We start from the raw sequence: 16617 nt of genomic DNA, 5'->3' as shown, positions 1-16617 counted from the left end.
TGTTTCTTTTTGGAACATCGACTTTATTTTATGTTTTAAGTTTAACTATATTTACTTTGGTGAAAATATCATCTATTTATTCTAATTTTATTACATTAGTCTATGAAAACCATTTCTATTATTCATCTTTGACTTAAACAACTTCAAAACAAGTAACACTACTCTCACGTACCCTTATCAAATGGATCAAAAAAAATAATCGTTAACTCATTAGAGAATAAAACATATGAATCCGGCGCGTAGAGCCGGAATACTACTAGATATTGGAATTCCTTAAAAAAATCCAAAGTGACCATAAAAATAATCATGCTATCTCTACACACGCAAAATGAAATATCAAACAAGGAAGAAAAAATGGTTTTGTAAAAAAAAAAAAGAAACTACATGAACGTTAAAGAGAAAAGTCAGATATGAGAATCACCTAAAAATGCAAAGTGACCATAAAAATAATCATCATGCTAATAATACAATAAAATATGGAATACTTGAGATGAAAATTAAACAATAGGGAAGAAAACTACGTTTTGTAAAAACAATAACATGTATGAACGATAAAAATTAAAGAAAAAAAGAGAATCACCTGAACAGTTGGTGTTTGCAAAGGAGTTCTTGTTTGATCAGCCATGATGTCTCGACATAAAATTATTTAATATATAGTAACATTAGTTTTGTATATGAATGAATGTATGTACGATTAATTATGTAGACTACTTTTACCTTTTTTTGTTTCAAGCTTTGGTGAATGGTTGTGTTCGAGACATGTTAGTATTTATAGAGTTTTCTTTCCATTATTAATGATTTTAATATAGATATTAGGGATAAAATAACGGGGTTTGTTAACAAAAGCTTATAAAATTCTGTTAGTTTCATTTTTAAAAGTTAATTTAAATATAAATCTTAGAATATTCGAAGAATATAAAAGATTATATTGTTCGTTTAGAAGACGCAGGAGATTGACGCTGACGCCGATGCAGGAAACAGATTTTTGGGTTATACGTTTGATAGACGTTGCGACCATTTTTATTTCTTCATATTTTATTTTAAATTTTTTGTAAAATTGTATTTTAAATAAAAAAATGTAATTTAAATATATTTACATCCATTAAAATATTATGTTTACTTGGTATATAAATTTTTGGTCAAATATACGAATATAAAAATATTTTTTTTATCATTATCATTAATTATAAGCTAAGTTAAAACAAAAATAATACTTCAAAATATTTATCACTAAACAAAAGCTAAATAATACATTAAGTTGATTATAAAAGAAAAAACATTAAGTCTTAAATAAATATCACATATAAATGATCATCAAAAAGTTATAAGCAAAAAAAAAAACATTTAAAACGGTAAACGACCTCTACCATATTCATTTGTGATGTTATCATGCAAAGCTTCCATCGCTCTATCACCGGCTGGCTCATATACAATATGTCCACCACCACCACCATCATCATCATCTTCTTCTTCTTCTTCTTCATCACCGTCACTATCAGCTTCTTCTCCTTCTCCACCATCACCACTTTGCCACTGTACAAAATCATGATCTTCCCGATGTGAATCACCTATGAAGTTGTGTAGCGCCATCGTCGCTGTCACCAGCTTAATCCACTTGACCAGACCATACTTTGGATGCTTACGATCCAAAATTCTCCATTTTGCTTTCCATACTCCAAATGTCCTCTCAATCACTGCCTCTGTATGCTTCTGCATTTTGACTTGGAGGGCGAACTGGGACATGCGTTCCATCAAGTGCTCCGATACAATCTCTGAAATGAGGCCAATACCGATCACATTCCTCAAAACAGGACTTACTCTTCCAAACTCGCCTTCCTGTGGTCTTAATGTATCCACTGCAAACTTGAGAATAGCACTCAAGACATCATCAAGCTTCCTTTGCACTGTATCCACTGACCTTTGATACCTTGCAGCAATATCCCGCTTCGTCTTATCTTGACCAACAGTCTCGAGAAACATCGCCACAGATTCTTCAAGGTAGACATGGTGAGTCTCTTTCAATCCATATCGCTCAGCTAGCATCTTGCACAAAGCTTCAAATGTCCTTTGATTCATGCGGAGAATGTCATAACATTGCTGATCAGATTCAAACATAAGTTGTTGAACATGACGCCATCCTGCTCCTCGATCTGTTCTATGACTCAATCTCTCAGTAATAGGCGCATCAAACAAACCAAGTTCATCATCATAATCTCCATCTTCATCTTTCAATATCCATCTTTCAAGCATCTACAAAACAATGTATAAGATTATTATCAGCACCAAAACAATATGTAGAGATCAATGAAAGCAATACAAGACACAACCTAATATAAATGACACAAGTAAATGACCAAGTAACAAGACACAATATAAATGACCAACCTGTTTCGTCAGAAACATGACCTGTAATAAAATCATCCTAAGACCAACCTGTTTTACACATTTATAAATGTGGATACAGCAAGTAAAGAAACATAAAAAGGCCATATATATAAAGCCACAAAAGGCAGAGTTCATACAAGGATCAAACCAACAAGATCACAAAAGACTCATACAAAGATCAGACCAGCAAGATCACAAAAGATGACTAATTCTAAACTCCATAGTAGTTCCAACAAGATCACAAATAAGACTAGTCCTAAGCTCCATACTAGTTCCATCAAGATCACAAAAGAAGACTAATCCTAGATTCCATACTAGTCATCATCGCGTTTTATCTTAGTCCTAAGCTCCAGAAACCTAATCTTAGCTTCATCTGTCTTCATTGTTACAAAGGCTCTTCGGTTCCCTTCATTATCTATGAGAATTTCCATTGCTGCTTCATATAGTGGAGACCACTCTCTCACTTCAGGCAAAGCATACAATATCTCCAACACATTCTCAATACTAAAAGCTTCTTGACGCTCCAACATCAGTTCCGCTATTTTGTTCTTCACCTCAAGAGCTTCAGTCCGTTTCACACAAGCTTCTACAACCATGTCTTTCTCCTTACGCCTTCTTTTTGCTCTTGAACTTCCAAAATGATTCTGAGTCGATGGCTGAGTTTGGCGTGGGGCTTGTGGCTGTGTTTCTGTCTCCAATGCTTGAGTTTCTGCTGCTGGCTGAGAATCAGCTTCATCATCACGATCATCTTCACCCACTCTAGAGTTCAAACTGGCTTCTCCATGTTGAGCGCTCCATCCTTCAGCTCCAGTTACTACTACACCACCAAATTCTGCTTCAAACATCCATGTTACTAATCTCTTTGCATACAGATCTTCTAATCCCTGGACACTCCTATACAGCAAAAAAGAAAGAGTAAGTTAGTGATAGCAATGTCATTAACAGAGAAAAAACATGTAATATAAGCTGCTTATCATCATTATGCTATATAATAAAATGTGAAACTGAAGAGAGAATAATGTGAAACTGACCATTTCGCGTTCACTCCACCAATCATCTGACATGTCAATCCTTCCCATGTCATCAAACCCAAGCCCTGTCCCGTTTTGAGTCAGCGTCTTAATCTTGATGTATTTCTTCCTACTGGTGTCGTACTTGCTCTTGTAGGGCTTCCAATCAGGTAAATTCTTCTTAAACCGTTGTTCAAACGCCTCCATAATGTTTGCTTTCCCCACTTTATTCATTGATATACCAGCCTTATTTCCTTTTCTTCTCTCTTCTGCATAGAGTTCGAAAAAATATCTAGTTTCCTCAGGTTTCCAAGTCTAAAGCAAAACACATACAGCAAGTTCCATTTATAAACTCATAAACTCAAGTTCCATACAACCTAAACACAGTTCTATACACATAAACTCAAGTTCCATACAACCTAAAGACATTTCTAAACACCAACTCAAGTTCCATACAACCTAAAGACATTTCTATACATAAATGCAAACAAGAAAGGGTCTGAGCTTACATCTATTGCCATCGAGAGAGTGAGCTTGCGAGCCTGAGACCTGCAAAAAAAAAGCAGAAAGAATAAGCAATGAACATGAAGTTATCATCTATGCTATCATCTTGTTTATGACTTATCATTTATGATTTAGCTAACTTAGACTGAAACAAAGCAATGGCAAAATAAGTATAGCAACAGCAACAAACCCATCAAAGCAAATTCAAAAACGAGACATATAGCAACAACAACAAACCCAACACTACGATTGATTGGCTGAGACTACAAAACCCATCAAACATCATACCTGAAGACTCGAGAGAGAGGGCTGAGACAAGAGAGATGGAGAGAGCCTGAGATCGATGAGTGAATCAAACTAAGGCTTTGATTGTAAAATCTGCTTCGGTTCTGTCCACTGTCGAGTGGTTTCACTAGGCAATGAAGCAGGCGAGTTGCGTCTATGATTGTTCGTTCACGTTAGCTAGTAGCTACCCTGGTAAACAAGTATCCAGTGACTGATGTTCAAAGACATTGGTTCAAAACGAGACATATAGCAACAGCAACAAACCCATCATGAATTATATCAAAGCCACTTGCGTTGTTGATAACTTACCAGAAACAGAGTGAGCTTGGGAGAGCTTGAGTGAGAGAAGCTTGGTGAATTGGTGATGAAGACTTGAAGCGACACAATAAGTTGATTAACGATGAGAGACGAAGCTTGAGACGAGGCTTACCTAGCAAAACCCAACAAAGGCATAAGCTTTGTGTAAGGGGAACTCAAGAACCCAGACATGAACAAAACCCAACACTACGATTGATTGGCTGAGACTACAAAACCCATCAAACATCATACCTGAAGACTCGAGACAGAGGCTGAGACAAGAGAGATGGAGAGAGCCTGAGATCGATGACGATAGAGAGAGAGCTCGAGTGAGAGAATCTTCGAGCCCGTGATTAGCGTCGTCGGAGAAGAGAGATCTCGAAAACAGGAAAGGGCTTGGGTTAACGATGAGACATAAGCTTACCTAGCAAAACCCAACAAAGACATAAGCTTTGTGTAAGAGGAACTCACGAACCCAGACATGAACAAAACCCAACACTACGATTGATTGGCTGAGACTACAAAACCCATCAAACATCATACCTGAAGACTCGAGACAGAGGCTGAGACAAGAGAGATGGAGAGAGCTTGAGATCGATGACGTTAGAGAGAGAGCTCGAGTGAGAGAATTTTCGAGCCCGTGATTAGCGTCGTCGGAGAAGAAAGATCTCGAGGTCTGCGTCGGAGATGGGGATGAGATGAGAGAGCTCAAAAATTGGAGATGGAGATGAGAGAGCTCCAAAGTCGTCGGAGATGGAGATGAGATGAGAGAGCTCAAAAGTCGTCGGAGATGGAGATGAGAGAGCTCAAAAGTCGTCGGAGATGGAGATGGAGATGAGATGGAGAAACACTGCGTCAATGGAGAAAGCTGCGTCTTTTGGAAAAATTAGGGTTAGGTTTTATTGTAAATAACGAAATATAGTAAGGGCAAATGCGTAAAATAAACATCAGCCGCCGAGTTTTAATCGCAGACGCAGATTTTTTCGGCGATCGACGCGAGGACGCAGCGTTTAGACGCAGACGCAGACGCAGTACCGGCGTCGATGAAACGAACAAGAGTTTATCAAAAAAATTGACGCCGACGCAGCCGTAGGTAGCTGCGTCAACCAAACGAACATCACTTATCTCAGTAACCTAAATACTAAATAGGATAGCATCAATTTAAAATTAACTAGCCATGAGTAAACAGTACACCAAAAATTAGTTTTGACGCGTCACATTGAAACCCAAAAACAAGTAGAGAAATAGCCTATTACAGTCGATGTATAATACAGTTAAAACTTGAAGCACTTGCTTAATTTTTTTCACTAGATGATCAAATGATTTGAGTTGTCCAAGTTCCCTGTAGAAAGTAATAAATAAACTGAAATGGTCAACAAATGAGAACCAAACAGTGATAGGAGCTGGTGGCAGAACACGAGAACAAAAAGACTTGTTAAAAAGTCTTTTGTGTCATAAAATACACATCAGTCAACGTCCTTCAAGTCTTCAACCCAATCAACACGCCACTGTAACAGTTTCCACACCATTTTCCCCCACACTTTTTTTTTTTCCTCAGTGTTCTGTTAATCTTTTCATCAACCTTTTCTATCTTTTTCCCGAAAAAGAATAGGATCACTGGCGTCAAAAAAGATGAAGAAGATACAAGTTCCACCAGAACCAGGCAAGTCCATGTTCTGTCTCTTCTTTTTCATCTTCCTGTCTTGTTTCCATGTATGTTTCCCGGAGCTTTCTTCAACCCAGACAAACACAATGATCGAACTCTCTAGATTCCTTAGTATCCCAGACTGGAATTTTCCTGGTTCTGAAAGGAATCCATGTTCATGGGAAGGTGTTGATTGCAGCCGACCAGACAGTAGCTCTGTGATAAGCTTGTCTCTCTCTGGCTTCGATCTCTCCAATTCTTCATTTCTACCACTTGTTTGCCAAATCCAGACACTGGAGTCTCTTGATGTCTCTAACAACAGCTTGAGCTCAATCCCGGACGGGTTCATGACAAATTGCCGAACACTAGTTGGGTTGAAGCAGCTGAACTTCAGCGGGAACCAAGTTTCTTCTTTTCGTGGTTTCCGCAACTTCTCCAAATTAGAGGTTCTTGATATCTCTCACAATAGGTTGAGTGGGAACATTGAAGACTATGGTTTTGATGCTTTGGTTCAGTTGAAAAATCTGTCCCTCAGCTTCAACAAGCTAGCTGGTTCAGTTCCGACCAATTTGGCCAAAAGTGTGGTGAATCTCGAGGTCTCAGATAATTTATTGAGCGGTAGTATCCCCGAGGGCATCGATGATTATCAAGAGCTAAGGTTGGTTGATCTCAGTGATAATCAGCTTGATGGGTCACTCCCTAGCTCGTTGGGAAACCTCTCCAAGTTAGAAACTTTGCTTCTTTCCAACAACAATCTTAAAGGGGCAATCCCAGAGTCACTTTCAAGAATCCAAACCTTGAGCAGATTCGCAGCCAATCGTAACGGATTCACAGGAGCAATTCCATCAGGGATCACGAAACACCTCGAGAACTTGGACCTGAGTTTCAACCTTCTAAACGGGTCCATTCCAGATGATCTTTTGTCGCAGCAGCCTAAACTCGTCTCTGTGGATTTGTCATCGAATCAGTTAGTTGGATGGTTACCGCAAAGCATTTCGCATAGCCTAGTTAGGCTGAGGCTAGGAAGCAATAAGCTAATAGGGTCAGTGTCTTCAGCTGCATTTGAATCGCTGCAGAACCTGACCTATCTGGAGATGGACAACAACGGATTAACTGGCCACATACCTCCTGCATTTGGAAACCTTGTGAGTTTGAATCTCCTTAACTTGGAAATGAACCAGTTCGTTGGGATCTTACCTCCTTCGCTTGGAAACATCACCTCGCTTCAAGTGTTGAAACTTGAGCAGAACAAGCTTACCGGAGAAATCCCAGATGAGATAGGATCGTTAAGTAAACTCTTGATTCTTGACCTCAGCTGGAATTCTCTGAGTGGATCTATACCGTCCTCTCTTTCGAACCTAACTGAGCTTACCAACATGAAGTTGCAAGGGAATAGTCTAAGTGGTACTATACCTGACAGCATTGGAGATCTGAGTAGTCTCTTAGAACTCCAGCTCGGTCAAAACCAGCTTAGAGGGAGGATTCCAATAATGCCGCCAAAGCTGCAGATTTGCTTAAATCTCAGCACTAACATGTTCCAAGGACCAATCCCTTCTACATTGTCTCAACTCGACCGCTTGGAAGTTCTTGATCTTTCAAATAACAAATTCTCAGGGGAGATCCCTGGTTTTCTGACCAGCTTAATATCCCTTAGACAGCTGGTACTATCCAACAACCAGCTTATTGGAAATATTCCAAAGTTCACCCATAATGTTTCAATCAGTGTCACTGGAAACCCCGAGATCACCACCGTTGACCATGGAGTCGTTATCCCAGGCAGGCCATCAGGGAAGAGCCAACTCGTTCTGATCGTGACCCTTGTCGCCATAGGAGTAACTGCTCTTGTGGCAGTGATTATAATTCTGAAACTTTATAGGCGCTTCAATGGGGTTAACAACATGCAAGTCGACCTCGACGAGGAAGAAGGATCAACTGTTCTTCCCGAGGTCATTCATGGCAAGCTCCTCACTTCAAACTCTCTACACAAATCAAACATCAACTTCGCCAAAGCTGTGGAGGCTGTTGCTCATCCAGAGAATGCTCTGTTCCAGACAATGTTCTGGAGTTACTACAGAGTGGTCATGCCCTCTGGTTCAAGTTACTTCATCAAAAAGCTCAACACAAGAGAAAGGCTTTTCCAGCAAGCCAGCAGCGAGCAACTAGAGCTAGACCTAGAGATGTTGGGCAAGCTGCACCACTCAAACGTAATGGTTCCACTGGCTTATGTCCTTTATTCACAGGGAGTCTTGCTCTTCTACGAATTTGCTCACACTCACTCCCTTTACGATGTTCTGCACAACCATCCCAGCGATGTGGTTGATTGGACGAGCAGGTACAGTATAGCAGTTGGCATAGCTCAGGGAATCTGCTACTTGCATGGATCCAACTCCAACGCGCGTGATCCAATCCTTGTACCAGATCTCTCTAGTAAAAAAATAATGCTCAAGTCGCTCACTGAGCCGCTAGTAGCGGACATTGAACTGTTCAAGGTAATCGACCCTTCCAGAAGCAATAGCAGCCTCTCCACAGTTGCAGGCACCATCGGCTACATTCCACCGGGTGAGCCATATAATTCTACAAAAAGCTTTGTCTGAGAGAAACAAATGAAGCTCTCTTAATCTTTTTTTTAACTTTTTGATCTTCATCATCATCAGAGTATGCTTACACGATGAGGGTGACAATGGCTGGGAATGTCTACAGCTTTGGGGTGATTCTTCTGGAGTTATTAACCGGAAAGCCAGCGGTCAGCGAAGGACGAGAGTTGTCCAAGTGGGTGCAGAGCCAACAAGAGCAGCGCAACAACATTCTTGACCTAAGAGTGAGCAAATCATCACCTGTAGCAACAAAGCAGATGATCCGTGCCCTCAGCATTGCACTTGCCTGCATAAACATCTCTCCTGGGGCAAGGCCAAAGATGAAGACTGTCCTACGGATGCTCACAAGACTCTAAATAAAAGTATTGGCTGACGTGTAAATTTTTGCTTCTTGCTTGCTTTGTATATAAAAGCAGCATAGGAAGGTATTATCTGCATCTCCATATTTGAGATGCTCAGGAAACAAGAAGGATCCAATGCATTCAAATTTTTAGTTTAAAATGAATATCAAATACCAGATGGTTAAATATGAACGAAATTCAAATATGGATACTTTTATGGAAAAGGAAGGCTTTTAATGTTGCAGGAGATATAGCTCAAACAAACAACTGATTCTGTTCAACGTTAACTCTAAAAAGTCGATTCTATCAAGAAGATGATTGGTCCGAGTTGCATAGGGAATTTTTTTACATTTTGTAATCATTTTATTAGTTTTGCTTTTGCTTAAAGGTTTGGTACTGAAGAGATGTGAAATGTGTCAAACAGATTTGATAACTGTTATATATACGCACAAGTTGTATCCTTGGCTACAGTCATATCATAAAAAAAAGAAAAAGAAATGTAATCTTACGCTTACAAGACAAAATCACTATTTAAGCCTATCGCCTATCTAACATGTGTGTGCTGGAACTTGTTTGCTTTGTATTTTAGTTTTATTAATTTGAATCCTAACAATTTTGTAAATTTGATCATCATCGGACAAGCCGTAACCAATCCTCTAGCATCTTTGAACGTGCATGGGATAAAGCAGAAAAGGAAGACTACAGCTCCGAACAGGAAGGTCAATATTATTATCTTTGAAAGTCGAGAGGAGGACATACAAGTAGAAAGCAGCAAAATTTCAAACCTAGTATCATTGAGCAGAACTAGTTACTGGGCCGAGTTAGATCATTAGATATGGCAGATGTTATGTTGTGACGTTTCAAGATAATAGAATCTGCCTTTTTAGCAGATTCATAGTTGAGGACTAAAACCTTGTCATCTTCCAAATCAATGCTCAAATTTTGAGTGCCATTTTCTTCTATGAGCTCAAATAGATGCCTTAGATTCTTTACCTTTACTTTGTTCACTTTCTCCACCTGCAAAAAAAAAAAAAACATTGTTAGATTTTATCAAAAACACTGCACAAGCCTTGAGAATATCAAGAATTGATAACCTGCAAATCTTTGAAACTTTCGTATCCTTGGTTGATGTCATCTTCCAGTATCTAAGTTATGAATAAAAGACATAATGTTTGTTAAAACTCGACATAATGTTTGTTAATAATACTAGTTAGCAAATAATATAACATTATCATTCTTTCTATTAAACTCAAAATTCAAAACAAACCTCAGAGATAATGACATGCTGCTCTTCAGATTCGCTCAAATTATGATTTGGAACAAAAACAAAACCACCGAATATGTAATAACTTGGACGTTTATAATACTGTTGCACTCTAACATGTGGTTTCACCTGCAGTGAAGAAAGTACCTCAAAACAACATGTAAACCAAAGAACCAATTAATAGTTTTAGAAAGAGACTTGTCTTACGGGCTTTAGATTGATGTTGTACTCATGTTCTTTTCCCCTTCGCAAAACTTTGATCATGCTAGTTTCGCCTGGTTTCTTCATCGAAATCAAATAATAAAAACTTATTCGCTCATTTTCCCAAAAAGGAACTGCATCAAACATAAACTCACTTGATAAGTAAACAAACATTAAACAATATATACAAAAAAAAGGAATTTGATATAATGACCTGTCGCATCATTTGCTATTGGAACCCATCTTCGAAACTACGCTAGGCGCTAGTCGGGCGGTGAGTCCGGGCCTAGCGAGTTACCAAAAAATCGGGGATTAAGCGGGATATACGCGGGGATTAGTTTTTTATTATTTTTAATTATAAAAAAAAAATATATATATAAATATATGTGAATTATGCATGTAAAAACATCGTAGTACAGTGGTTCGGTTGGAATTGTTAGGTGCTAGAGGTGATGGGTTTGAATAATATGCAGTGTGTGTTTTTTTTCCATTTAAATTAGCGCGATTTAGGAACAACGTTTTAAAAGATCATTTAACTTGTCCCACATCGGTAATATAGGAGTAGGAGAAGTCTTCAGGTCAGTTATAAATACATGTTAAGGTCTTAGTTTTAATTTGTTAAGTGGGCTTCTAACATGGACCAAACTTTAAAAAGAAAGTCCAAACTTTTCTTTAATAATAATCGGATTTCAAAACCGATTAATCGGATTTTAACCGATTAATTGACCGATTAGTCGGTTTTTGACCGATTAAATGGTAGTCCGATTTACTGCACCGGTTTGGTCATAGCCGGGGCGGTGGGGTTGCGCGGAGCGCCTAGTCGGCCGATTAATCGGCTAGGCGCCCGCATTTTTGAACAAGGATTGGAACACCATCAATGGCAAGAATGATGTCATTCTTTTTCAAAATTCCGTAGGCACCCGACCACAAGCTTATTTTGTTTATAAGACTTCCTGTCATTTCAGAGCTCATTTTAAAATGATTACGGATTTGAGCATTTTTAATAGACTGGTATGATAGACCCAATGAGCAGAAAACAGCCTGTTGATCGCTTTCTTCATCACCAGTCACTACAAGAAAACATAAGTTTAACGACAGCGGTTTTCTTCGTGAGTTCGTCGTAAAAGAAGGTTTACGAGGAATTAGCGAGGAAACGGGTTTCGTCGTTATACGTTCGTCATAACGCATATTTCCTCGCTAATTTATCGTAAAATAGCGAAGAAACCATTTCGTCGTAAAAACGAAGAAAACAAATCGTCGTAAAGACCACGTAGACAGTCCACGTAAGAATGTCGCTACCGTTCCTCGTAAATAAATACGCAAATATTTTATATATAAATAAGTTTTGAATTTATAATACAACCACGAAAAAAAGGAACTAAGAGTCGTGCATCGCCCGGAGGAATTCATCACTCCTGTCTACATCCTCCTCGGCATGTGTGTCGTCGGATGGTCCCTCGCCTGGAAAGGGATTTTGTCGTCGCATGTTCCTCAACATGGTCTCCCATTCCGAATTTGTGGCCGCTATAAAGTCCAAGAAACCCTCGAGTCCACCCACACGAGCTGTGAATGCAGATTTTATCGCGGCCAACTCGTTACGCAGCTCAGTGACTTCATCATTCCGTCGCTGACCAAAAGACGATGTCGCTCTTGGAACATCGTTGATGGAACCAATCCCCAACGTCCGTCTCTTTTTTTTAGGGACAACCTTAAAAACAAAAAATAAATATTGTTAGTAAAAATTTAAAGTTAAATTAAATGAATAATAAAAAAATAAAATTTTAGAAAATTTACCTCCACGTAAATCTTATCCACTTCAAGTGTGGATAAGGTGACGGGTAATCTGTCGGTAGACTGCTGGGTCAGCTGGGTCAGCTGGGTCTGGCGGTCTTCAACCCGAGCAACCACGTCGTTGTAGATTTGCTCGGACTTGCCATCTACAAATACGCCCGCCTTGTTCTTGTGGGTCCTCTCGTAAAGTTCCATAAGAGACGGGAGATGTCCCGTCTCTTTGGCCTAAAACACATTTAAGAAAGTTAGAATAAAAATATATATATTAAAAAAATTATTTAATAAAATATTTAATTACCATTTCCAAACGGACACCGGCGTGGGGTTTTTGGCCCGTAGTGTGAAGCATCGGCCCGTTTCCGTGCTTATCGACCGTGTTACGGGAGTTAGAGTAAAACTGGGCGATTCTAATGGAATCAGGAAGACGCCAATAACAGATGAGGCCATCCCACACATCAGTGGTGAGCTCAGCGGGTTTGCCACGCTCATACTCCTTCACGATCCAGTCACCCTTCCAGTTGGAGACCGTGTCCAACAAGCGAACTTTCGCCTTCGCGTTAAACTTCTTCCTCACCCTCTCAGTTATCCCCAAGGCCCAATTATATTTTTGTTGTTGGAAAAAATAAATTAACAATTAGTTTTTTAGAAAGTATATATCTAAATCATGAAAAAATTAAAGTATATATAATTAATTAATTGAAACTTACAGCGTAAATTTTGAACCATGTCTTTCTGACGTAGTGAGGCGTCTTACTCCAGTTCGGATGTGCCATGGAGAAGTAACCTTTGATCGTGTCGGTTACGTCCGATGGAAGACATCCGTCAACCCCCCACCTGGAAAATACAAATTTAAAACATAAATTATTTTTTAATGTTATAAAAGAATTTTAAACGAATTAAAAATAAATTAATGCAACATACCACAAAGTTCTGTCCGGTCGGTCGGGGTCGATGACTGGTAAACTTTCTCTGCCTGGCAGACGGAGAATGTCCTCTACAGTGTACTGCGAGTAAGGAGCACTCGGAGGCACCAACAAATAGCGAGGAATTACAAAGGCCCGCGTTTTTATATACGAGGTATTAACGAGCCGCGCTTTCCTATAAATAAACCCACAACTCTCCTTCTCAAACCACACACAAACTCCCAAATCACACTCCTCAGCAAAATGCTATTCAAATTATAAATATTTGAAAAAAAAAGGAAGAGAAGAAGATATTAGAATTCATTTGGGCGAGACTTACGTATTATAATTGCTGGAAGTCTTGCCACATGTGAATCTGATATTTTTCTTCTTTTTCTTTTTTTTCTAGTCTTTACATTACGAGGTATTTACGACGATTTCGTCCAACGTGGAATTAACGAGGCATGTGTTATTTATTTATTTTACGAGGTGTTTATGACGATTTCGTCCTACGTGGAATTAACGAGGCCCGTGTTCTTTATTTCTTTTACGAGGTGTTTACAACGATTTCGTCCTACGTGGATTTAACGGGGGTCGCTTTCTTTATTTTTTATTTCATCGTTATTTCCTCGTCTTCTTACAAGTCCTTTACGACAATTCTCTCTTACGTGGAATTAACGAGGCCTGTGTCGTAAGTTCGATGTCGCTTTATGAGGAATTGACGAGTTTTATGTTTAAATCCCTAAAATCCGAAACCCCAAACCCCATATTCCTTATTTTCTACTTCATATATTCAAAACCCCATATTTATTTCCATTCCAAACCACAATTCCCACATTTGCTTATTCATAAAACAAACTCCCACATTACCTTATTCATAAAACAAACTCCCACATCTTATTCATAAAACACCCTACACAAAATCAAATACATCTATCGGATACATCGACATTCTCGTCATCACTAGAAACATCATCATTTTCATTAAACTCGTCTTCAACAGCTTCGTCTGTGGCATCATCGGTAAGATCTTCGTACTCGTGATTATGCGGATCAATGAGAAGGACGTCATCAATTTCTTGTTCAGGTTCCACGACTTCATTTATCTGTTCTTCTTGCAATGGTGGTTCTTCTCCACTGATGATTCGTCCTCGATGTGTAACTTTGATCACTGCTAACCAATTTATACCCGAATCTCTCATCCGAGGGTATGGAAGGAAGCTAACTTGGTCTGCTTGTGAAGCTAAGATGAAAGGCTCGAATTTGTTGTACCTTCGTCCACCGTTGACATCAACTACACCGAATTTGTTAGACCGAACACCTCTGTTGACGACGGGGTTGAACCATTCACATTTGAAGAGGACGCATTTCAGCTTCAGTATCCCTGGAAATTCGACTTCAATAATCTCCGTCAAGATCCCGTAGAAATCTGTTTCCCCTTTCACACATATTCAATAGTTACTGGTCGCCCGCTGTCTACCATACTCATATGTGTGAAAAGTATAGCCTCGTGTGAAATACATAAGTGAAGTGGTGACCTTTACAAGTGGAGATTGAATTACTTCGTGTAACCACTTAGGATAATCTGCATCGTTGTCATAATCAACTTACAAAAATAAAGAGAATGTTGAAATACAGATCATGTATGAAAAAAAAGTTTGAATTAATACCTGATTCAACAACCACTTAATGAAGTGTTGACTTTCCTTTTGTCTACGTCACTTGTGGATATACCAGGAAATGTTTCTTCGACTTGAGAAACAAATAGGCTGTAAAATCACATTTTATAGGAATGAATCTCTCGCAATTATATAATTAATTATACTTATATGTGTTTCGAAGTGTCCATATATGTTACCTTTCAAAATAACGCATCAATGGATCCTCGCAATTGAGTAGAATATAGGTGTGTGCACTATGAGCGTCTTGTTCACTCAACCACCAAACCTCTTTAGACTTCCCACCGAGTCGCCCAATCTGGCTAAAGATGTCTGGAACACCAGCAACTGCATATGTTGGCGCAACACCACCATCATCATATCTTCTTGGAGCTCTTCTCCAGGTACGTACTTTTGACGCAAAGTAGTACGATGTGAAGTGAGAAACTTCTTCCGTCAAACTTCCAGCAATTATAGAACCTTCAACTTTGGCGAGGTTCTTTGCTTTTCCCTTCAAATATTTCATGGCTCGCTCATACTGATACATCCATCCGTAATGTACAGGTCCACGAAGCAATGCCTCATATGGGAGGTGGACAGCTAGATGCTCCATGACGTCAAAAAATCCGGGAGGAAATATCTTCTCCAAGTTGCACAACAAGATGAGAATGTTCTCCTGAAGCTGTTCCACAACTTCTTCTTTAAGAGTGTGTGTGTGCTCAGATCCCTGAAAAATGCTCCAATGCCTTTTATATTTCAAAAACAATTAAACACATTGTTAGTCATATATTATTTCGCAAATTAGACCATTATAAAATTATTATGATATAATACACTACGTATCTGCAAGTGCTTCATGTACGTTTGTTGGAAGTAGCTCCGCAAATGCAAAGGATAGTAGTCGTTGCATAAAGACATGACAATCATGACTCTTCATCCCAGAGAACTTTTGACCATTTTCAACACATCTAGAGAGATTCGAAACATAACCATCGGGGAACTTCACTTCTGATGCCACCCAGTTGAACAACACCGACTTTTTTTCTGAAGACAATCTGAATATCGGAACGGGAACTTGTCCATTGCTTTTAATATGTAACTCGCTTCTTGAGCAAATATCCGGCAAGTCCAACCTCGATTTTATGTTGTCTTTTGTCTTCCCTGGGACATTCAATATTGTATTCATGATGTTCTCAAAGAAATTCTTCTCTATATGCATCACATCGAGGTTGTGGCGCAGAAGAAGATCCTTCCAATATGGCAACGCCCAAATTATACTCTTCTTGTGCCAGTTGTGATGAACACCGTAAGAATCAGGCATATTACGAGGGACATGCCAATTACCACCCCAACGAATTGTTTCCATAGCTCCGTAGTAGTCGATTTGCCCTTCAATTTGTTCTCCAGTTAGATATGGAGGAGGAGTGTCTCTCACAACCCTTTTGTGCCTAAACAAATTCTTGTTTCTTCGGTTAGGATGGCCAATGGGAAGAAATCGACGGTGACAATCAAACCAAATTGTCTTCCTACCATTCTTCAGTTGAAACGCATATGTCGTTCCATTACAATATGGACAAGCTAATCTCTCATGTGTAGTCCATCCAGACAACATCCCATAGGCAGAAAAATCACTTATGGTCCACAAAAGCATCGCTCGCATCGTAAAATTCGTCTTCGTTGAACAGTCATACGTCCTCACCCCTGTTGACCACAAATCCTTCAACTCTTTTATCAGTGGTT

At 39.1% G+C, this 16617-nt stretch overlaps 1 protein-coding gene across 1 annotated transcript; it reads left to right on the top strand.

Annotated features, from left to right (window-relative positions):
* The first annotated feature begins 5949 nt into the window (after nt 1-5949).
* On the top strand, nt 5950-9253 carry LOC106416125 (leucine-rich repeat receptor-like tyrosine-protein kinase PXC3). The gene is made up of 2 exons (XM_013856960.3): nt 5950-8685; nt 8781-9253. Exons 1-2 carry the CDS (start codon nt 6114-6116, stop codon nt 9074-9076), a joined length of 2868 nt encoding a protein of 955 aa, XP_013712414.1. The 5' UTR covers nt 5950-6113; the 3' UTR covers nt 9077-9253.
* Nucleotides 9254-16617: the final 7364 nt, after the last annotated feature.

Source organism: Brassica napus, chromosome C8 (genome assembly GCF_020379485.1).
Source record: "Brassica napus cultivar Da-Ae chromosome C8, Da-Ae, whole genome shotgun sequence".
Classification (NCBI taxonomy): domain Eukaryota; kingdom Viridiplantae; phylum Streptophyta; class Magnoliopsida; order Brassicales; family Brassicaceae; genus Brassica; species Brassica napus.
The sequence above is the reverse complement of the archived record's forward strand: the minus strand, read 5'-3'. Positions and strand labels throughout refer to the sequence as shown.

Bases quoted from the DNA above. Each gene is read 5' to 3' on its own strand.
- LOC106416125 (XM_013856960.3), top strand. From the start codon at position 6,114: ATGAAGAAGATACAAGTTCCACCAGAACCAGGCAAGTCCATGTTCTGT. The intron at 8,686-8,780 runs GTGAGCCATATA...CATCATCATCAG, and splicing joins CATCGGCTACATTCCACCGG to AGTATGCTTACACGATGAGG.